This window comes from Hyperolius riggenbachi, chromosome 6, assembly GCF_040937935.1.
Source record: "Hyperolius riggenbachi isolate aHypRig1 chromosome 6, aHypRig1.pri, whole genome shotgun sequence".
NCBI classification, from domain to species: Eukaryota; Metazoa; Chordata; class Amphibia; order Anura; family Hyperoliidae; genus Hyperolius; species Hyperolius riggenbachi.
This window is the reverse complement of record NC_090651.1, coordinates 298278558-298303345: the sequence shown is the minus strand read 5'-3', so window position 1 is coordinate 298303345 and position 24788 is coordinate 298278558. Positions and strand designations below refer to the sequence as shown.

Here is a 24788-nt window from a genome sequence, read left to right as displayed (position 1 = left end):
GCAAGATCCAGGCAATCGCAGGAGGAGAGAGATCCCGTCGGGCCAGATGAGTATAGGCCTTGCACCAGCATCAAGCCACAGTTGTGTTCAGAAAAGGGCCAGCGTTCAGTGGAGGTTTTCTGAGTATAGAGACAGTTAACCCAAGTTACTGAAGGGCATATTCTGATGAAAGTGGTGTGACTAAAATCTGCCTGTCCGATAAAGCCTTAAAGAGACAGTAACATTGTGATGATAATCAGTTTATTGATGCAAGATAGTGCTGCCCTGCCAAAGAAACAGACTGTAACCAAGTATATTAAGTGTGAGTGCCTTTTGTCATCAGAAAAGTGATCAGCCTCTAATAGCCCCCTCAGAACTAATACAGCTCAGCCGCTAACAGTGATCCTGACTCAGACATTTGCCTGTCAATCTGCTTCAGTTATAAGTCATCAGTTCTTCAGTTGATTTGTTCTTCGGTTGTTTATTAAAAGTCTGATATGAAAAGTGAACTAAAGTGTTATTTATGTGTTACCCAAGTGCACGGCCTAAGAGAGAGAAAGAGAGCAAAAGCCGTGGAGATAAAGAGAACCTGTCAGTGAGAAATAACTAAATCTGTTAACCTGTCAGCATTAAAGAAGAAGATTGCAGGAGGAGTTCCACTGCATCTTGTGTTACTAAGTGAACTACAGTGAAAAGCAGAGTGACATCTGACAGAGATAAAGAGTCAACAGAGTGGAGATACAAGATTTGCAATATAACAAAATTAGAGTTTATTCAGCATAGAGTTCAAATAACATAAGAAAAGAGCGATATTGAAGGAGTGAGATATTGATGGTATAGCTGGGTGCATTGGTCAATTTTGTATTTTTATTTATTTTTATTTCTCTAACCCTTTTTGATTATTTGAGTACTTCTTTATTTTGTTTATTTTTTTTCAGATTCCCTATCCAAGCAAGTGGTGCCTAAGAGATACAGTAGTTTGAGAAGTACATTATAAAGAGCAAGAGTCTGAGATATTTTCTGAGTAGAGTGAACATTCTTTTGGATGCCATATTGCCAACCAACGAACTGTGGAATTGCTTCAGTACCATAGTAAAGAGAGTCACTAATCCCCTAAGGTTTTGCTGAGCAATATAGCTTGGACTTGGCCGCAAGGGACTGAGACTGTATAGGAACTGAATTGCTCAGTAGACCTGTCCCTGCCCAAGCCCCTATACCTCAGTGAATGGTACTGGATCAAAGGTGTTGTATTGAAAAGTGGTTGATGATTGTAAAAGAAGACCTGTTGTTGCTCAATTTTATTTAAAAGTATCTGTGTAACTTAACCTTTTTATCCTGCAGCTTTTATTGGTGCACAGGCTGTGAAGAGGAAAAGACTGTATTTTTGACCTGTAATGTGCAAGGAATGTGTACATTTGTGTTAAGAGTTACTGGTTGTGAGAAGTTACCAGTGACCATTGTCAAGTTACAAATAAATCCTTGATATTCGCATCTGAGTCAGTGCCTGGTGGATTCCTCTCAGCCGGGGCCGAACGCTAAAGAATAAATCGGGATACACATGTGCTGTTTGATCCATTGATCAATACTCCATAGACTAATTGTCAAATTGCACAGTGGTGGTGGGATCAGCCTGTCATTGCTGTGGTGTGAGCAGAATATAGCCCCCATAAACACTGGGAATGAAATCACTGCCAGGCCATATAAAATATCAGGCTGCTGCAGCTGTGCAGGTTTTATATTCCTCATCTGGAAGAGGCACTATGGCAGAGTTTCCCAGGACTGACTTCACAGACTTCTCACAGTAGTCACCTCTGGACTGACATGTGGACAAGTCCTTCACTGTCAGAGCTGGCATCAGACTACAGGATCCTCCACCACAAATAAAGAGGAGGCATAGCAGAGATGTTAGACACTCACAAGGCTCTCTGAAGCTCACATAGCATGCCACCATCTCCTATGCACGACAGCCCTTGACAGCTAGCCTTATACAGGGAGTGCAGAGGGATGCAGCACTCCTAAAATTGCAAAGCTTCTGAAGCATGATCATCGAACAATCAAGCGTTTCATTCAAAATAGTCAACAGGGTCGCAAGAAGCGTGTGGAAAAACGAAGGCGCAAAAAACTGCCCATGAACTGAGAAAAGTCAAGCGTGCAGCTGCCAAGATGCCACTTGCCACCAGTTTGGCCATATTTCAGAGCTGCAACATCACTGGAGTGCCCAAAAGCACAAGGTGTGCAATACTCAGAGACATGTCCAGGGTAAGAATGGCTGAAAGACGACCACCACTGAACAAGACACACAAGCTGAAACGTCACGACTGGGCCAAGAAATATCTCAAGACTGATTTTTGTAAGGTTTTATGGACTGATGAAATGAGAGTAAATCTTGATGGGCCAGATGGATGGGCCCATGGCTGGAATGGTAAAGGGCAGAGAGCTCCAGTCCGACTCAGACTTCAGCAAGGTGGAGGCGGAGTACTGGTTTGGGCTGGTATCATCAAAGATGAGCTTGTGGGGCCTTTTCGGGTTGAGGATGGAGTCAAGCTCAACTCCCAGTCCTACTGCCAGTTTCTGGAAGACACTTTCTTCAAGCAGTGGTACAGGAAGAAGTCTGCATCCTTCAAGAAAAACATGATTTTCATGCAGGACAATGCTCCATCACACGCATCCAAGTACTCCACAGCGTGGCTGGCAAGAAAGGGTATAAAAGAAGAAAAACTAATGACATGGCCTCCTTGTTCACCTGATCTGAACCCCATTGAGAACCTGTGGTCCATCATAAAATGTGAGATTTACAAGGAGGGAAAACAGTACACCTCTCTGAACAGTGTCTGGGAGGCTGTGGTTGCTGCTGCACGCAATGTTGATGGTGAACAGATCAAAACACTGACAATCTATGGATGGCAGGCTTTTGAGTGTCCTTGCAAAGACAGGTGGCTATATTGGTCACTGATTTGTTTTTGTTTTGTTTTTGAATGTCAGAAATGTATATTTGTGAATGTTGAGATGTTATATTGGTTTCACTGGTAAAAATATTATAAATAAATAATTGAAATGGGTATATTTGTTTTTTGTTAAGTTGCCTAATAATTATGCACAGTAATGCACAGTCACCTGCACACACAGATATCCCCCTAAAATAGCTAAAACGAAAAACAAACTAAAAACTACTTTCAAAAATATTCAGCTTTGATATTAATGAGTTTTTTGGGTTAATTGAGAACATGGTTGTTGTTCAATAATAAAATTATTCCTCAAAAATACAACTTGCCTAATAATTCTGCGCTCCCTGTATGAGACAGCAAGCAGCTCCCAATAGTACATAAAAAAATTTGTGATTATAAATATTGTTTGCAACAAAAGTAGTGAAGCATATGAGCCATCAATAGGCATAAGTGTCTAATCCGAGGGATGAACATTGGGTTTGGACTAGGCAGCCACTGATGAGCCATTTGCTTCTGCATACCTTCCAGCTGCAGAGAGTACTGAAGGATTGATAACGTTTATTCCTGAAGCACCATCCTATGCCTTGGTTCCTCACAGCAGGGTATACAAGAAACATGTACACTCAGGACCTGGGCACACTGTCACCTTGATAAGTGGATATCAGCAACATGCATCAGTATGCGATAAGCAGAAACATGTAATGCTGGGAATACACGGTTTGTTTTTGAGGTGATTTGATGGTTTGATAGATAATTTCTGACATGTCCGATCTCCCTTTCGATTCTTTTTCGCTCGATTTCTGATAGAAGTGAATGGAAAAAATGAAAAACAAATAGAAGATAAGAAAATCGAGCGGCAAAAACGATCGAGAGGAGAAACGCACGGCAGAAACGAACCGTGTATTCCCAGAATTATGCATAGACAGCACTGCCTCATGGACACACTGATACACTGCACAGCACTGTGTTCTGTCAACACATGGCTGCATATGCATTAATGCAGCACTGTCCCATTCAGTGTAGTTGAACAGGATCGGCTGTGCAACACAAAGCAAAACAGGTGGTGTATGTTTTGTAAAACGTAAGGCCATCTGCTGTTGCATAGCAATGTGACAGTGTGCCCAGGCCTTCTATCAACCTAAATGTTATATTGAAAAGGTGTCAAGTCTGACAGGCTAAGCAACCCACTGGGCTACCTCACATTGGAATAGAGAGCTCTCCATTACACACATATAATAAAAGTGTACCCGAGGCAATATGTGGCATGATGAGATAAGCATGTGTATGTACAGTGCAAAACATTAATAGCCAGTTTTTTTTATTTTGCATGCTGAACAGGAGAAAAAGAGATGTGAGCTCTGACCAGTCACCACTTGACGAATGCTGGCTGCCTCATGTCTATTGACTAATTAAAATGGCATAGCGTTTGCAATTGCATATTGAATTCGCCTACCAGAATATGCAGGCTCTAAAGCTACCTCCCTGCTATTCCTGCAAGAGTTGGCCCACGCAAAATACTTTGCATCCCAACAGGGGTGCCACGTGTAGGCCTCCTCGTTCCTACTCCCCCCCCCCCCATGGGCGCATGTGGGGCCTACCCGCGGCATCCCTGTTAAAGTGCTACATGCGGCGCGGACTAATCCCTGCATGGCTAAATTTTGCAGTGTAATTAGTTGTAAGGCCCTGCATATTCTGGCAAGCGAAATAAAATGCAAATTTGCATGAGCAATGCCTCTTGATTCAACCAATTAGGCCAATTTTGCAAAGCCAGATATATGAGGTTTCACTTGGTATTTGTTACACACACTGTTGTGAATTTTTTTTTTTATTTTGCTGCCTGAAAGAGTTAATTTTCAGGCATGCAAGTGACAGCGTCGGTCTTGGCACCTTGTAGGAAAATAGCAACCTTCCGTGATAAGCAAACTACAGCCATAAAGGTTTTCATGGCAGAATACAACTTAAGGTCAGTAGTTCATGTATTTTTTTTAAAGGATAGCTGAAGGGACAAGAATATGGAGGCTTTCATATTTATTTCCTTTTAAACAATACCAGTTGCCTGTCAGCCCTGCTGATCTATTTGACTGCAGTAGTGTCTGAATCACACCAGAAACAAGCATGCAGCTAATCTTGTTAGATCTGGTAATAATGTCAGAAACACCTGATCTGCTGCATGCTTGTTCGGGGGCCATGGCTAAAAGTATTAAAGGCAGAGGATCAGCAGGATAGCCAGGCAAATGGTATTGCTTAAAAGGAAATGGCAGCCTCCGTATCCCTCGCAGTTTTATTGTCCTTTGACACCTTCACATAGCCAAGTTATTTTCCCCTCCTGGGTGCTGATGTGACTCACAATAAACATCACATAAGTGTATCCTCCTCACCTTGCAGCCTTTGGAATTCATGGAATCCAGCGTGCGTTTGATGGCAGGATTTGGTGGCTCGATCAACTCAACCTGAGTGCGCACATTGTGCTCAAAGTAGGGGCCGATGAGGAAGTAGTTCTCTCCCCACTCATCTGTGGTGATCTTGGCTTTGGTCTGTATGACTGTATAGATTCCTCCCACTGCAGAGAAAAATACAATTAGTATAGATTGATTGGATTATGCAAATTAAAGATAAAGGGATTTTGTTGAGATGAAACACACTTGGGAAACACCGACTGGGGGATTTTCCAGCATGCCACATTCAGGCACATTGACACACTGCGTTGCACCGCTGTACTCTTCCTCGTTGTTTCTACACCCCAATGGCCATGCAAGTATATTCAGACTTGAACAGATCATGCGACGCGCCGGAAGAATTCAAATCCCTGCAATACCGAACCAAAGGCTACAGCGCGTTACCAAATGATCCGTTCCAACCGCACAGATTCTGCAGTCAATAGGTGGCGCAGTAAGTTTGCATGATGGGAGCGCGGTGAGATGCGGTGCGCATGCGTGGACCAAAGGTAAATCCCAGTGACGTACTTCCTTCCCAGCAGGGAGTACAGTACTAGGTGGGGGGCGGGCCTATGCTTTATGACCCTGTCGATGCAACGTGGCGCAGGGTCATATGATGCCTTATGTCTGCGGTGCAAGCACATCGCAAAAACCTATTATAAAACCGTCCTGATCATTTCACTCAGGAAATCGAAACAATCGACCAGGTGGCCATGTTGTGAGGTTAATATCTACCGGATTCAATCATTACAATCAAAATGGGTCAGATATTGATAAAGAAAAGCAAGTAACATTTGGGCACCTTTACAGAATCACTAGCCACACAAGAGATCACTGAAATAATTGTCCAGCTCATCTTGTACTGAATCATGAGTAGCAGGCAACTCCTATTTTTATTGCGTTAGCAACATGCGTTGAAGGGTAATATGCAAGTCTGTAGAGAGTAATTTGGTATTCCTGAAAACCACCATTAAGTGGCATTTAAAATCACCACTGCGTTCAGCATCCCCACGCAAAGTATTTAATATTTACTCATATCTAGCAATTACTACCCACAAGCAGCTATCTCGGGCATATATGCTCCCTGCAGCAGCCACTGGCTGAAATACTCTTTCCATAACACTAACTATACTAGTTGTAAAAGACGGATGTTAACCCTTTCAGTACAGACAGGTTCTGACCCCTTAGAGGGTTCCTGAACCGAGTAAAATCACTTAAACACAAGATGTACTTGCAAATGAATATTACGTACTTACCTTGCCATCAGTTCCTCTCAGATGACCATTTTCTTCGAACAAATATTCCTCCCAGTTCCGACTAGATCTAGTCAGACTTGTCTCTCCAGAAGCTGAAAGCCATAAGGTGGGCACACACACACCATACAGTTAAAAGATCCAATTTTTCACCAATTTGATAATTACAATCGGTTGTCCCCAAAAAAATCGAGAGCTTTTCTTTGTTTTAGATCGAGAAATCCGATCGGATTTCCAGGTTTTTTTTCGATTTTTGGAGATTGGACGTTGAAAATTTCAGACCAAGTTTATCAAGAATTGTATGATGTGTGATGGATTGTCAATTACTTGATGTACAGCTCCAATCATTTTTTTTCTGAGCTTTCAATTATTTGATTCATGATTGGGGAAAAAATTAACATAGGTGTGTGGTACATTGTAACAATTAAAAAATCTGACCAATCAGTCAGAAAAATTGATCGCTATCCTTGTATTGAACAGATATTTAAAAAATTGTATGATGTGTGGCCACCTTTAGGTCCATTTTCCATGACATCAGGTGATGTTGGATTTAACTAAAAGGACAACTGATGTGCAAGGTAATGTCCATGCTTCCATATGGCTCACGTGGGCGATATTACAGGTTAACGGAGTGCTGACCCAGAAGCCGTTACGGGGTCATCGTGTTTTTAAAATGGGAGGACGGATAGAAGAGAGCAGAAAGAGATTGGTGAGTAGACTACACGGGAGAGAAGTATGGCATGGATATGTAGTTCTCAGATGTCCCCTCTGTGATATCGCTGACCCCAGCTGTGCAGTAGAGCGGACCTGATCGGGTTCAGCTATTTCCGCCGGAGCTCGAGCTAGTGTGAAGACAGGCCACTGTAAATATTATTGCTGCGATTGGCTCGGGGGTCCCAGCAACGGAACGGGCTGCCTGGGGAAGCCTTATTAGGATTCAGATGCTTCCTCCTGCTGAGGTGGGTACCCCCCAGGCGTACTTTTTCCTACAGGTTTACTTTAATGTAGCCACACAGGTTTTACAGTTCAATTACTGCCAGATTCAATCACTGTGATCTGCCAGAAATCTCTGCCCCAATATGTCAGATCAACCCTAAAACTTTTAAAAATGGTTCAAATTATCAGATGCAGTGTTCTCCCCAGGCTTTTAGCCGGGGTGCTCCATCTGGCTAGTTTTGGTGCATCCGGCTATCATCAGCTTACCACCTCCTCTGCTGTAAGCAGAGAAACGCCAGCCCTGCATTCTCTCATCTCGCTCCACCCGGCTACTTTTTTATGCCACCCGCCTGGAAAAACATTCTTGGGAGAACATGGAGATGGAAAATGTATATCGATTGGGGGGACTGTGGAGGAGCAGTCATATATCAATGGCACACAGCACTGCCCTGCATTGACCAGTGTGCAGTATGTGGAAGGATTTACCCTCTAAATAGATTCAGATCAGATCAATCTGTTGACCACATTGGGTGGCAATCATTGTGTGTATAGCCACCTTAAAGGGAACCTTAACTGAAAGGGATATGGATGTTTCAAGTGACAAAGGAAGCAATCTACAGTGCACTTACTCTGAGACAAATGCCTGTATATCTACATATGGCTGGATGGTGTACTGGTGTACTGGTTAAGGGCTCTGCCTCTGACATGGGAGACCTGGGTTCGAATCTCGGCTCTGCCTGTTCAGTAAGCCAGTAATTCAGTAAGGAGTTCATTGGGCAAGACTCCCTAACACTGCTACTGCCTACTGAGTGCGCTCTAGTGGCTGCCTCGCAAGCGCTTTGAGTCCGACAGGAGAAAGGCGCTATACAAATACTGCCATTATTATTATTATTATTACATACACATTTTAAATTACGGCAGTTTTTGTCACAGTGGTCCTTTAAAACGGAGGCCTTCTAGCAGTTGTTATTGAAAACTGTAGGTCTGCAGGAAGCACTTGTAAACAGTACCCCATACAGAATGTTACACATTACTGGAACTGTGTGTAGTCCTTTGAGAACCGCAAGAGACCAAAGATGCCAACACATTGCTCAGCACTTCTGAGCAGCACAGGCAGCGTAAATATCAGAACGGTGACCTGCGAGTATCATGTGCGGTACAAATGCCACTCCATAAGCCAAGAACGTCAGAGAGGATCAGGGTAAATAACATGAGATTCCTCACAGCTGTGGAGGTGGCACTTACTGCACAGGACTCAGGCTACTATGATTCAGACTACGAATCCCTTCCTGGGACATCCCTCTTTCCACAGAGGAGCCAAAGAAAAGACTGCGGGCAATTTACTAAGATCTACCAAGACTGGAGAACACAAACGGTCCTGCAAAACTTGCTGAGATTTATTAAAAAGAGGAACTGTCACGAAAATCTTAAAATTTAAAACACATACAAATAAGAAGTACGTTTCTTCCAGAGTAAAATTGCTTTTCTCCCATGTTGCTGTCACTTACAGTAAGTAGTAGAAATCTGACATTACCGACAAGTTTTGGGCTAGTCCATCTCTTCATGGGGGATTCTCAGCATGGCCTTTATTCTTTATAAAGACACTCCCTGAAAAAGATTTATTTTTGAATAAGATGCTGGCCAGCCTTTCTGCTCGCTGCACACATTTTTGGCCGTTGGACAAAGCAACTGCCATTCACTAAGGGCTTTTAAAAATAAAGAAAACCCTAAGGAAACCCCTATGAGTAGATGGACTAGTCCAAAATCTGTCGGCAATGTCAGATTTCTACTACCAGTGACAGCAACATAGGAGAAAAGTAATTTATGACTCATTTTACTCTGAAAGAAACGTACTTCTTATTTTTGTACATGTATTTTAAGATTTTCGCGTCAGAGGTCCTTTAAAGAGGAACTGTACTGAAATAATGTAATAAATTTGCTAATTTTTCACTATATTACTTTATACAATTTAGTCAGGGTTTGCCCATTGTAAAATATTATCCCATCGTGAATTACATTCTGAAATGTATCACAGGTAGAAACTTCTTTACTGCTGGCAGGTGCAGCTCTGTGGAATGTTTGTAACTCGGTGTTCCGAAGTCAGAGGAAAAAACACCTGATCTACTAAAATGCTCTGGGAGGAGAATTCCACATAGGCTAGGCTGTGACATCACTGGGAAGCCGGGGCTACATACCAATATACAGCAATATATAGGTATAGGAAGCTGAAACCAAGAACATTACCATAAAAGTGGGTATTCTGAATAATTTACTGCATTCTGCTATTTGCCACTACAGTTCCTTTTTAAAAATGTTCTGCTGTTTGGTGACGAAAGGTATTATTATTGATTTATAAAGCGCGAGCATAAGAAACAAACATAGGGTACAAAATAATACAAACAATGGTATACACCAATATACAAAATACAGAGTTGGGACAAAATACAGAATTAGTGATTACAGTGCCAAAATTAAAATAAATAATTGTGTAATAAATTCAAAGACACAAAAGGGGGAGAGAGCACTGCCCTTGCGAGCTTACAATCTAAAGGAATGGGGGGGGGGGGGGGGAAGAGAACCAGAGGTGTGGTAGTATACAACATTCCTAATTAGTGGCAGAGTGGTTTATGATATCTAGTAGGAGTACACCCTGGTCAGAGATCAGAGAGGGAACTGGGCTAGAGTAGAACGTATGCTTGATGGAAAAAGTGAGCTTTGAGGGCACGATTAATGATATCAAAGGTTGAGAAATGATGGATGTGATGTGGCAGGGAATTTCAGAGGCGGGATGAAGCACGTGTAAAATCTTGTATAGTTCAGGGCTGTGGAGTCGGAGTCAGAGTCGAAGCGTTGGAGCAATTTTGGGGACCCGGAGTCGGTGGTTTCATAAACTGAGGAGTCGGAGTCAAATGATTTTTGTACCAAATCCACAGTCCTGGTAAGTATTAGACTAAGGAGTCAGGGTCATGGAGTCGGAGCTATTTTGGGTACCCGGAGTTGGAGTCGGATGATTTTTGCACCGACTCCACAGCCCTGGTATACGTGAACATAAGGAGGCGATTCTAGAGCAGGACAATAAAAAGGTCATGTGCAAGTCTGAGAGGTTGGGTTGGTATCTGGAAACTAGTGAGGAGATCTACAAAGGAGATAGATTGTGGATTAGTTAAGAGTTTGAACTGGATGCTCTGGTTAATTGGTAGCCACTGAAGAGCCTGACAGAGAGAAGCAGCATGTCATACCAGGACTACACTGCATGTTGATGAAAGTTTGGGAAGTTACTGATAGTGTTGAGGCTCACTGTTGTGTACACAGAACTGCAACGAAAAACTGCAGTGGCTGGCAAAAGGTTGCAAGCCCCACCTCGCAGTCATAACAGACCTTAGCGCTGGAAGGTTAGTTACCGCCTACTGTACATACTCTTCCCTACCTCAGACTGCATGCATGACTGGCCAGGGTCCTCTGCTGTGTCATAGTCTGTAGTTATTTATTCACATTTGTCAATCACACCAATGTGTTGCGACGGCTATTGCGATTGCGCTTCCCAACATGGAAAAAAAAAGCAGTGGAAAGTCTTTTCAAATGGGAGATTGAGGAGTAAATCGCATAGCACAGCCTTTGCTATGCCATTTGTTTGCGCTTCCATTCATTTAACATAATTACAAACACAGACAAACTATAGCATACACTGCATTTTCAATTGGGTTAAAAACAGATCAAACTACTTAGTACAGGATCCTGTGACAGTGATGCTCTCCAGATGAAATCCAAATGAGTTTCATTCGGATTTCATCCTCCTAATTACTGCAGCTGAGCGGGCGTGTAAGGGGAAGGGGGGGGGGGAGGGTTGAACTTACCCAGCAGCCATCTTGTGTTTGCAGTCACGTGACGCGGCTTGGAACGCAGAGTGGGACAGGTTAAACAAGACTGCTGCTGGGTAAGTTTAACCCTCCCTTACCCACCCGTTCGCCCGCAGTAATTAGGAGGACGAAACTCATTCGGATTTCATTCGGTGCTCATCCCTGCGCTGTGATTACTAGATTAGCCATGGTGCACTTGCGATAGGCAAAACGCATACGCTTTGAACATTGGACTGAAGCGCACGCAGTGTAGAAAGGCCCTTATATGGTGGCATTCAGATGTTAATTTTTTTTTTTTTTTTTTTAATACAGTTTTTAAAAACCTGATCCAATGTTAAGCAGTACTTAAAGTGCACCTGGACTCAGAACTTCCTCTCTGCTCTAAAAGATCAGCAACACCAAAATAACTCTTTCAGAAAAAAAAAATGATTTGTTACAGCTGATACAAATCTTGCAATAAATCTGCAGTGTGTCTACTTTCATGGAAGCAGACATAGGGTGAACATCCTGTGTTTACAAATCAGTTGCTCTACCGAGGCTGCCAAGATTTTTGCGCTAACACAGCTAAGAGATTAAAATTACACTTGTGCTTAGTCACAGATGGGGGGGGGGGGGGGGGGCATTATACAGGATGAACTCTCTAAATACATACAAGGTGCATTTTTCTATGTTTTCCTAATGTTCTGTGAAAGAGTTCAGGTCCACTTTAAGATATTAAAAATGAATAAGAGGTGGCCCTGAGGTTAAACAAATAAGGAAATAAACCCTCCTCCTGTAGCAAGTTTATAATGGTTACATAATAGTCCTGTTCTATAATGGCATTGCCACTTCCCTCCAACATCTGACACACAGATTCCTAGGTGTTACAAAGTATCTTTTCTGCGGTGTAGTTCCAGGCATAGAATATTCCCTGTTCCAATGTTGCTCTTGTCAGAATGATTGAGGGATAAATAATGACACTCAATTACAAGACACTGCGCCACAGTTCACAAAATAGGCATAAATCAACCGTTCATCAGTCAATGGGATTGCTGCAGAAAGTCCAATGTGGAAGAAAAAATTCAAAGATACTGCTGCGCTCTCCAGACCTGCAACACATACAAACTCCACATACTGTTTAGTCTCTGCAATATACAATTCCAACTCCTCCACGTCACCAGTGCCGGGTGTGCTACCCAAGTGTCAGTTTATTCTGTGTCCCTCGTTCCCGCTCACTAAATGCTCACCAGATCCTAGCCACCTCAGCTCTCAGGTGGGTCTTAGGCAGAAAGGTATAGCCAGCTTAAATCGGTTCTGTAAGGAAAGAGAATCTCCACATAGGGTAATACAGTTCAAATATCAATACAATTTATGCACTACGATCGCCGTGCCACCACGATAACACCATGTGAATGTGCCACTCCACACACTACATGCCGCACTTCTCACCAGATATGGCCCACCTATATCTGCAGGTGGAAACTGCGCATGGGGCGATTTCAATAAAAGCCACGACTCTTGGTTCCTTTGACTGCCTCTGTCAAGGTGTTTCCTTTTAATCCAGTTTTAAAATCTCTCAATAAAAAACATATAAAGAAAAATGCCACATAGCGTGATACTGTTAACAATTGCCTCTGTGCGCTTTAAATCATTTCAGTTACGCATCCAGAAGCTTTTTCCGCATATCACATACAAATGCATGCCAATGCCCATCCGCTTGGTGCAGGGTGCGTCTCAGTTGTCCGCACTATCCCGCTTCGCTTCCTCCCTCAGTCGCAGGCTGTACAGTCGTACGCCTCAGTTGAAAGTTTTTCAAATATAGTGGTGGGAAGTCTAGGGAAACCCTACACAAAGGACTATACCGTACAGTAGTTTTGAAATTAACATTACAAATGGGTGTGGTGTTTGCAGGTCCACATATGTCTAGCTGTTTAGTATTTTCAATAGATTACATCAAAATATTCACACCAGATCCTGACCTTTGTGAAGGGTACAAGGGACCGCCCCCTTACACATACTGTATATAGCACAAACACAATAGACGGCTAATTCAGGCCACATGCCAATTAACCTTAAAATATGTTCTGAATTAAGAGAACCAATAATATACAAATTCCATGCACATTATGCCTCTGGTGTGAATAAGCAGGTCTGTGGAGTCAGTACAAAAATCCACCGACTCCTCAGGTTAGGATTCCACTGACTCCGACTCCTCTAATTTGCATGTTACAATCTTGATGATTGTAAGTATGTAACATGAAATGCATCTCTTAACTGCCAACGCTTAGGAATTTTAAAAGATAACTGAAGTGAGAGGGATATGGAGGCTGCCATATTTATTTCCTTTTAAACAATATCAGTTACCTGGATATCCGGCGGATCTTCTGCCTCTAATACTTTTAGTCATAGACTAAAACTAGTCCTTGGTAAGAGTACTTGTAGAAGACAGGAACAGAGAACATCTATCAGGCCCTAGGCAATGTGACTGTGGGTACATGGAGGAGTGATGTGCAGGTCCTCTGCAGGAGAATGAGGGGATTCCTACTCTATTATTACACATTCTTCATGCACAATCTGAACATGGATCAGGCTCTAGGCAATGTAACTGTGGGTACATGGAAGAGTGATGTGCAGGTCCTCTGCAGGAGAATGAGGCTATTCATCCTCTATTACACATTCTTCATGTACCATCTGAACCAGGTTTATGGGTGATAGACAACACCTCTGTGTTCAATGTGCACAACATTCTCAGTGGATTCCCTGCAGATCTGTGGAGAGTGCATATGTAGAGTATAGTACTGCTGTGCAACAAAGTAAATCCGAAACAGGTGAAATTAAAGTTTTATACATACCTGGGGCTTCCTCCAGCACCCTTCAGGCTAATCAGTCCCTCGCTGTCCTCCTCCGCCACCTGGATCTTCTGCTATGGGTCCAGGTACTTGAGCCAGTCGGACGTAGTGCGCATGCACACACTCCGCCGCCGGGAGCTTACTACACCTGCGCAGCACTATTGTGCAGGTGCAGAATGCTCCTGGCTGTGGAAGCGGCATGTGGCCGGACTGCACTGACTGGCTGAATTATCGGGACTCATAGCAGAAGATCCAGGTAGCAGAGGAGGACAGCGAAGGACTGATTAGCCTAAAGGGGGCTGAAGGAAGCCCCAGGTATGTAAAAAAAAAACTTTTCTTTTCATCTCTCTCAGGTACCCTTTAATTTGTAGTGAAACCTAATTTACAAACATATCAATTTATTTGATTTCATGAGCAAAGGGAGTGCATACATTTGCATAAACCAGCATCAACGCAGAATTATTTCCATCTCATTGACCATCTCTATTAGTGACACAGCTACACATCAGGCTTTAGTCTTACAGCAAAGATGTTATTTAGTATTATATAAGAGATTCCTGTGTACACATCATATATACAGTCACAATCAGATGTGTATATCTGACTTTAAAAATACGGGGACTGCTTTATTGAAGCAGCACAAGTAACTATTTTTTGATTGGTTTGTCATTCTTGTGGACTAAGCCGAGCTATTACTGTATATATAAATTATTTAGGATGACTTATTTTGGAAATAGAACATTTTATTATATTTTCTATTTTAAATTACAGTTTAAATTCATTAGGAGTCGGAGCATTTTTCACCGACTCCAGGTAACCAAAAATTGCTCAGACTCCGACTCTTCGACTCCACAGCCCTGGGAATAAGTACTAACTTCTCGTCAACTATGCTGCACAAAAAAGTGCTTGAAAATGGAGTAGAGAAACATAAGTGACTGCTGATATTGTTGAAAACAGATGCAGAAAACACATTGATCTTCTAGTGAGGAGTACAGAAAGCCGACTCATTGCTTTACCTGTGTGTTGATCCAGGCATATCCAGCTGACAATGCTCACGTGGTCGGATCACTTTTTCTGTAAGAATAATTCCATCCTTTTAAGCAGATTGTATTAACAGCACATTACAGCTCACTGAAACCCAGCGAGCAATAAACACACAGAGGATATCCAGGGTTTAATGATACAAAGCGCCCTCAGCCAGGAGAAGGATACAAGCTCTGCCTCAGCATATACACATGCAAGTCTATTACTACAGGTATCTGAAACTGAACTAATCCATTGTTTATTTTCTAGTAGGACCAGGGAAGTTGCAGCAAATCTTAACCAGGGATGGTCAGTGAGATGCAAATCATTTCTTGTTGATGTGGGTTTATGCAAATTTTGTATGCAAATATCTGCCGCTTGAAAATGGACCAATTGATTTTACCTCAGCAGGATTTGATTGGTTCATGTTTAAAAGTAACCTGAGATGGGGATTAAATGAAAACATACATACCTGGCTTCCTCCAGGCTTATCGCTCGCTTGCTGTCCTCCTCATCATTCTTCTGCGATTGGTCCCAGAAAGTTCTCTGGTCCAGAGCCAACTGCACATGCATGGTCCGTCTAAGCGCGCACACCCCGTCACTTGCAGCATTCTATACCGGAGGTGTGACAGGTGAAAGTGCTCAGCCAGACTGTGCCTGCGCTGACTGTCCCCAACTGGAGGATTTTCCGGGGCCAGTTGCGGATGAACAAAGTGGACGACGACGGGGGAGCGTTAAGCCTGAAGAGGCTGGAGGAAGCCCCAGGTATGTATATTTTTCTTTTTTATCCAGTCTCAGGTACACTTTAAAAAGAGATTCTGTAAAGGGAAAAAAAATCCTCTCTGGGGGATACTTACCTCGGGAGGGGGACGCCTCAGGTCCCAATGAAGCTTCCCCGACCTCTGAAGATAGCAGGAATACAGTGCTGGCTCCCTGAATACTCCCCCCAACAAGCAAGGACTATTCACCTCTCCGGGATCCAGCACAGACGCAGTAGCGGCTCTTCCTTCGGACTAGGCGTAAAAAGCCGAGCCCGATGGTATCCGCTCTACTGCAAAGGCGCAAAAGGACTAGCTCCTGCGCAGTAGAGTGGATACGATCGGGTTCGGCTATTTCCACCTATCCCGATAGAAGAGCTGCTAGTTTAGTTATAGCCAGTACATGAGAAGGGCATGCAGCAGAATATCACTGCGGTCACAAGAGGAAGGGATGACAGGGCAGCATACATTAAGTACCAGATTACAAGGACAAATACCATTGTGAGGTACAGAATCTCTCCTGCATTCGCCAGCACCAGCCTGCTGTCTCCAGTCACGCTCAGCACACAGCCACATATTTACAGGAGCGTCACGCATGAAACATGTCTGAAAAGCAGTTGGTGTCGTCCCAAAGGGAGCAGTTAATATCCTTGTTATTTGACTTCTATGGCTGAGAAAATGAAGACTAATTGGTTAACAAATGATTTCTATCTTACTTTAAAGCCCAGGCCCACTGCAAACAGCTTCCCGAATCATGAACAGTATAATGCGATTACTGGCGAGATCGCTATTTGGCCCTTCGGTCTTTGAAGGCTTGCAACGCTGCATTGGAACCACTCAAATAGAGTTCCACCGATGAAGAGCTTTGCCAACAATTGAAAAACATTGCAGGAAGCACTCGTGGACCCCGATTTTAAGGAATTATCTTTTAGCCAAATAGGTTTTAGAATATTTCTTAAAGTAAACCGAGCAGCTTTTTTATTTTATAAGAAACTAACCTCACCAGAAAAAATGCGGGGGGTGGGGGTGGAGGGGGGTTAAACACCATTACTTACCTACTAGGTGCTGTTCCTCTGGTCCCTTGACCGTTCAGGATTCTCCATCTTGTCTTGCAGCATCTGAAGGCATTCGTAATTTCTGGCAGTGGTCACGCACACATGCGGCTATGGATGTTGGGAGATGTGAGTACTTATGAGGATGTTAGTTGTTAAATTTAAAAAAAAAATTTTTTGCAGCTGAGTGCACTTTAAAGTCGACCTCTGGACTAATTTACTAAATCCTGCAGCCTTGCTGTAAGAAAAAGTAATAGTGTTACTGCAGTAAATAGCTTGGCGTTTTTTCTCCACGGAGAGAGGGGAGGTGGGCCAGGCGCTGGAAGTGGACTGATGCGGGGTATTTGGGACAGCTTCGCGGGACAAGACTCCACAGGGAAATATAACTTTTCTTACAGCAAGGCTGCAGGATTTAGTAAATTAGTCTGGAGTTCCTCCTTAAAGAACACCTGTAGGGTCTTTAGGTTTGGTTGAAGTTTTCTCAGGACACTCCCGGCAATGTGAGTGGGGGGCCAGGGCCACGCAGGTGCAGTGGCAGTAGGCTTGTAAAACAGCGGTAACTAAAGTGAACCACGGCAAGGGACCAGAGGATCGTTTCGTCCCGGCTCAAGCACAGGATATCTTCAGGGGCCTGGGAAAAGCCCCAGGTAAATTAAACACTTTTTAAATACCTTACAGGTGTCCTTCAAGTAAACCTGCCACTTTCTTCCAACAAAATAATCAAAGGTATGCACTACATACAGTATAGGTACAACCAGGGCTGTGGAGTCGGTACAAACATCCCCCGACTCCTCAGTTTATAATTCCTCAGACTCCTCTAATTTGCAAACAACAATCTTGTTCATTTAAAGTATGCAACATAAAAGGCATCTCATCAGTGCCAAAGCTTAGGAATTTTTAACCCATGTTAAGATGTCAAGAAAAAGTGGGGGGGAAGGCTGCGCATCACTAAACACATGCTGCAATTGAATGGTTAATCGCATAGGCGTACACCGCATCCATTAGACTGAAAAATGCATGCCCTGCATCCAAGACAAGTGCTAACATTTATTACACTAGGAGGAACTTTAGCTTCCAATATGCTTTGCAAGCAAAAGTATAATGTACTAGACACTTGCGCCACGGTGAGGCAAACTTCCGGGCAAGTGACCTAACCTAAATTTAAAACCTTGGGAGCAGCTAAGCAAAAAAAAAGTTTCCTGTTTGCATGATATATGTAGTAGCGGTTTTGCATGTGATTTGCGTCTGAATTGAATGTGAAGTGTGCAGAGAGCCTATTGAAGGTGCTGCAGACGTGAGCTGGTCGTCATTTCAGATGTAGCCTTAGTGGTATGCGCTGGCACTCTCCTCGCTGTCCAACAACATGTTAAGATGTCATCTGCTTGTGAGAACAAAAAGCTCCTGGCCAGGAAGCTGATACTTTACCCCATCACCCAGCCTGCCATCAACAACGTGAATGTCCCAGTGTGTCATCTGTGTGGTCCCAGAAGGTTCCAGCATGGGAGCATTTCATCAGCCCTCACTACTGGAGCAACAGAACTACCACATTCTTCAGTACAGTTGACTCTACAATGACTATCCTTCCCTGCAGCCAAAACACATCATGTGAAGGTATATCTGCCGTGGGAACAACCTTTTATTGCATAATAAAGCAAAGAACACACCCACAGCCATACCTCTGGCCACACATTCCAGGAAGCGTTCAGAAGGTTCATTCTTATGTACTGTAATGCAAAGCAAGGTGAGTGGCTATAATGGTGCATGCTAATACAATTCCAAGTTGATGCACATTTTATACAGCATGGTATAGCAAATTGACCAAACAGCATCTGCTGTATCTGATTGGTCCAATTCCAAACTGGATCAAGCTGGAATAATTAGCAACTGACTGACCACCCCCTAGCTCAGTATTCACCAACCCTGTCCTCAAGGCCCACCAATAGTGCATGTTTTGTGGAAATCCGCACAGGTAAGTAATCAGCGCAGCTGAGACACTAATTACCCCACCTGTGAATGTTTGTGGTTTCCTGTAAAACATGCACTGTTGGTGGGCCTTGAGGACAGGGTTGGAGAACTCTGCCCTAGTTGGAATAGATGTTGGAGACAAATGTGGAAGAACCAGTTCACAATGGTCTAATACTGGAAGATAATAGACTTGTTGAACGGACCCATGCTTTCGTATGAACCCATTCACACTAACCTTTTGGGTGCTGCAACAGATAGCACCCAGCACTTTTCTAAACATCGGATGCACTGCCATCAAGCCGGAACATGCTGAAGACATACTGGATGTGTTTGCATCAGTGTCTGTGTAACACTCATTCATACTGTATAAAGGACACACCACTTTTGCTGGTTAAAAAAGTAAAAAAAAAAAAAAAAACCTTTACCAGATCAGCTACACATTGTTAACATATAGTGCTACACTGAGCCCCGCTGCTGGGCAACTCCTCAGTTTATGAAACCACCAACTCCAACTCCAGGTACCTAAAATGACTGACTCCTCGACTCCGACTTAGTCTAATACGTACCACCAGGGCTATGGATTTTGTACAAAAATCATCTGACTCCTGAATTAAGACTCCTCAGTTTATGAAACCGCAGACTCCAGGTACCCAAAATTGCTCCGACTCCTCAGCCTAATTCACAGCTTCACAGCACAGATTCACAGCTATAGTGCCGCTCACCAATAGCCCCCATAGCCAGAGTCTGAATTACATCTCCCCTTAGGCCGGATCCACACTATGGCCTAGTGCACACCAGAGCGGTTCTGCTGCGGTTTGCGATCCGCTTGCGGGTGCGGATCCGCTAGGGTAATGTATTTCAATGGGCTGGGGCACACCAGAGCGGGAGGCGTTTTGCAGAAACGCATACTCCCGGGCTGCTGCAGATTTTGGATTGTGGATGCGTTTCTGCCTCAATGTTAAGTATAGGAAAACCGCAAACCGCTCTGAAAAACGGCAGTTCAGAGCGGTTTGCCAGGCGTTTTTGTTACAGTAGCTGTTCAGTAACAGCTTTACTGTAACAATATATGAAATCTACTACACCAAAACCGCTTCACAAAACCGCAAAATGCTAGCTGAAACGCTACAGAAAAATAAGAAAAAGCGTTTCAAAATCTGCTAGCATTTTGCGGATCTGCTAGCGGTTTTTGGTGTGCACTAGGCCTATAAGTGCATTTCTGAGCGCTTTGTGACTGATAAGCGATTTTTCGATCGATTAGTGCCGCGATCGCGTATGCAATTTTTACTGCAATTTTATTGAAAGTGAACGGGAGAAATTTTTGAAAAGCACTCAGAAAGTGCTAATCACTCACAAAGCATACAGAAAAGTGCTTATAGTGTGGCTGAGCCCTTACACAACTAGGTTTTCAGTAGAGGAATAGTTAAAAATAGCCGGGAAATTTGCAAGAGCAGGGTGAGCACAGGGTGTGTGTGTGTGTGTGTGGGGGGGGGGGGGGTAACTGGCACATAAGGCTTTTATCCTACGTGCCACGTATGAGGGCATCATCTAGACTAGGGGTACAAGCAGGTGACAGCAGGGCCACAGAGCACAACCCTCAGAGGTAAGAGAGCAGAAGCTCCTTATGATTAGGCCCATGAAAAGTTCCCCCACATTCTATTTCCTGGAGAAGAAAAATATCCATTTGTAAATAAAATGTTCAGTGGAGAGATATCAATGATTTGGGAAAATACTGATAGGCATTCTTCTTCCCAGCATCAGGGATCATGATGTAGCATAGAGCAGTCTAAGCAGCTAATGGAATGCCCCACATTTGACTGTATTATATTAACACTGTATTATATTAACTTACCCACAATGCCACTCTCTCACACTGCCCATTTTTCTTCCGCCCCTCACTGCTCTGCAATAGCCAAACAGCATATCTGTACAATGCTCAATCTCTGAAATGTCACTCCAGCGATCGATTAGTGATGTTTAAGGGTGACTGTAATTAGCCGTATATGTGAGGCTTACAATCAAGCAATATGCATTTTTCTTCACAAGCAAAAGTTTCCAGTAATAATGGTTTAGCATCTAACTGATTAAACCTCTTACAACACTCCACTGGTCAATACACGTTACAAGGAGTACTCTGCTATTGACTGTCAGCCAAAAACTTGAGTCAATAACACAACTGATTATTCCACATTAAACAGGAACTGCACTGCTGCAGTTAAGCAAATGACGGTAAGAAATGTCACAATCATGTTGACGATTAACAATGCAGAATCATGTCTTATCGCAGCTGGCCAGGATCAATGCCGCTGGAAGCAAATGCTAAAACCACTTTTCCATAGGTTACTAAATGGCAGAGGCTTTTAACTTTTCCGAAGATGCAAGTTCACTGAAAATCTGTTACGAAGCAAAACATAGACTGAGGGCCAGTGCACACCAAAAAGTGCTAGCATAATAGCAAATACTCAGCGCTTTTTGAAGTGATTTTTCTAAGCGATTCTAGGCATGTGCCTAGCGATTTTGTAATCATGCCTAGCAATTTATGGAGTGTTTTGGTGTAGCGTTTTTTATCTTTGTTACAGTAGAGCTGGAACTGAACAGCTTCTGTAACCAAAATGCTTGGAAAATCGCTCTGTTCTAGCGCTTTGTTTCCAATTTCCTATAATTAACATTGAGGCTGAATCGCCTCAGAAAATCAGCAGAAATGCTGCAGGACCCACGTTTACGTTTGGGAGAAAATCACATCGCTCTGGTGTGCTCCATCCCATTCAAATACATTAGCCAAGCTCTTTTCAAAGCGCTAGCGTTTTTAGAAGCGCTCTTGGTGTGCACCAGCCCTGTAACAAGACTATGCTTACTTTCCTAGGGATTTTTAAACTTTTAAACAGGCTGTATGCTACCCAGTCAAACACTACATGCAATGAGGGTGCAAAGGGTTAATCTGCATAGGATGTACTGTCTGACTGAAGGAAGCACAGTGGAAGTCCGCGGTTTTTAAGGTAATTCCCGGAGCAATTGCAATTTGGCTCTGCAGCCATAGATGCGATAGCTCTGGGATCGCTCCCAAACTGCAGCATGCGATTCCAACCATGTATGTGGGACTACCCCCATAGGGTTCCACTAGTACAGAGCTTTGCAGATCGCTAGCAAATAGCAATCTCTGCAATGTCGCTCCCAGGCCTATGGCTAAGTTTATACTGGGGAGTTGTGGTGCGATGTAACGGAGGCATTTTAAACGTTACACCTATGGAAGCTGCTATATTCATTTCATTTCCTTTTAAACAATAGCAGTTGCCTGGCAGTCCTGCTGATCTTTCTGGTCAGTAGAGTCTAAATCACACAACTGAAACAAACATGCAGCTAATCTTGTCAGATTTGTCCTAGACAGCTCAACTGCTGCATGCTTGTTCATGGCCAAAAGTATTAGAGACAGAAGATCAGCAGGACAGCCAGGCAACTGGCATTATTTAAAAGGAAACAAACATGTCAGCCTCCATATCCTTCTTTCCACGGGTTCTTGTTAAAGCCTGGGATCGCACTGCATTTGTAAGTCTATGCGACATTCAGAATGCATCTGATGCAATGCAATGGACTACAGTCAGGGCTGTGGAGTTGGAGTCTGAGTGATTTTGGGTACCTGGTGAGTTGTACAAAAATGCACCGACTCCAACTGCTAATAAATTTAAAGAAACACTGAAGTCTCTTTTTTTTTACCTTATTTTCTTATAAAGTCCTCTTCAGCATTAAATTCTAAGTGGATTCGCTGCATTTCCGCTGCAGAACGAGTGATTGATTGCCCAGAAATAGACCTGCAAAGTTCCACGACTTTGTAGGCTGCAGATATTTCTGCCCGGGGGAGACAGAGCTTTGTGCTGTAGCTCTGCCTCCGATCCTGTCAATCTCCGCCTCTCTCAGTGAAAGAAGACTGAGAGGGGCGGGGAGAGGCGGAGATTGACTGGAGAGGAGGCAGAGCTACTGCGTACAGCTCTGCCTCTAGCAGGAAGGAAGATCTGGGTGCCCAGGAACTTTGCTGGGCTATTGCTGGGCAATAAATCACTCATTCTGCCGCAGAAATGCAGCAAATCTGCTTAGAATTTAATGCTTTAGAGGACTTTATAAGAGACTTCAGGGTCTCTTTAAAAACTGTGACAAAATGTTCTACAGTATTTCTCAGATAAAAGCCATCATATATAACATATCTGTATCTTCCAGAAGTTTCCCTGATCCCTCCAGTCCCCTGCGCGGCTGCCTGGGACCCTCCTTTTCACGGCGGCGTTCCCCTCGGTGGTGTTTGTGCCCATATGGCAGTAATCGTGAAAAAAAGTTTGTTGACTGTTCAGTAAAGATGCGGAATAAGTGCCTAAAATATTGCACAGGTCAATCTGCGACGTAAGAGCAACCACAGACGGCACGCAAAAGATCCTAAGAAGGCTGACGGTGGGACCCTCGAGCAGGACGGAGCTGCTGCGAGGGACCAGAAAGGCTTCGAGGGCCTGGAAGAAGCCCCAAGTATGTAAAGCTACATAGCCATGTCTCATTTCGCAACTCCTTTAACCTCCCTGGCTTTACGCAGTTTCCATGACTGCGCCCACGGGAGGATTTTTGCCCATAAAATGTTAATTATACCTTTCAGCTAGCACTGCGCTTGCTAAGTATGCCCCCCCAAGTGGCTCTGGTCCCCTCTGATGCCCCCGATTGCTGCCGGTAATATTTACCCGTCCACGATCCCGCGAGAGCTGCAGCTTCTCCAAACAGCTTCACTGTCGCTATGGCGACGTGCGCAGTCCCGATCCTCCCCATAGCGAAGCTGGGAGCTGATTGGGAGGCTGCGCCGTTGCGGGATCCCTGGGGTGTATGTATTGCGGCGGGGGATCAGCGGCGATCAGAGGGGACCGGAGCCACTTGGGGGGCATACTTAGCTAGTGAAGTGCTAGCTGAAAGGTATAATTAACATGTTATGTGCAAAAATCCTCCTGGGGCCATGCGATCCCCTGCGGCGGCTAGCCCGACACTGTGTCGGGCATACCTCCAGGAAGGTTAACCACCCTGGCGTTCTATTGAGATCGCCAGGGCGGCTGCGGGAGGGTTTTCTTTAAATTAAAAAAAACTATTACATGCAGCCAACTGAAAGTTGGCTGCATGAAAGCCCACTAGAGGGCGCTCCTGAAGCGTAATTCCGATCGCCTCCGGCGATCAGAATTAACAAGGAAGGCTGCAATGAGCAGCCTTTCTTGTTTTGCTTACCTCGTCGCCATGGACGTCAGTCGACGTCCTGACATCAGCCGCCTCCGATCCAGCCCTTAGCGCTGGCCGGAACTATTTGTTCCGGCTGCGCTGGGCTCCGGCGGCTGGGGGGACCCTCTTTCGCCGCGGCGCTGCGGCGGCGATCAGGTAGCACACGCGGCTGGCAAAGTGCCAGCTGCGTGTGCACCTTTTTATTTGAAGGAAGTCGGCCCAGCAGGGCCTGAGCGGCAGCCTCCGGCAGTAATGGACGAGCTGAGCTCGTCCATACCGCCAGGATGGTTAAAGGCCCACTTCTGCAAAAAAAAAAAAGTAGGCAGTTAAAATCTAACAGAACCGACAGGTTTTGAGCCAGTCCATCTCCTCATAGGGAATTCTCAGGGTTTTTTTTTTTTGTTTTCAACAGCATTTAGTATGCTAAACTGTTCAGGACCGCATGTAGGATCTGGATAGGATGGCTATATGGGCACATAAATGGCAGATGAAATTAAAATGTTGAAAAATGTAAAGTCATGCATTTTG

The 24788-nt window shown here is 44.0% G+C and overlaps 1 protein-coding gene across 1 annotated transcript in view; it reads right to left on the bottom strand.

Annotated features, from left to right (window-relative positions):
• GYS1 (glycogen synthase 1) overlaps positions 1–24788 on the bottom strand; it is a 98718-nt gene that overhangs the window by 68720 nt on the left and 5210 nt on the right. Inside the window, exon 2 of the mRNA XM_068241144.1 lies at positions 5303–5484. Within this exon, the coding sequence (XP_068097245.1) occupies positions 5303–5484 (182 nt within the window). The remainder of the gene's footprint in view (positions 1–5302; positions 5485–24788) is intronic.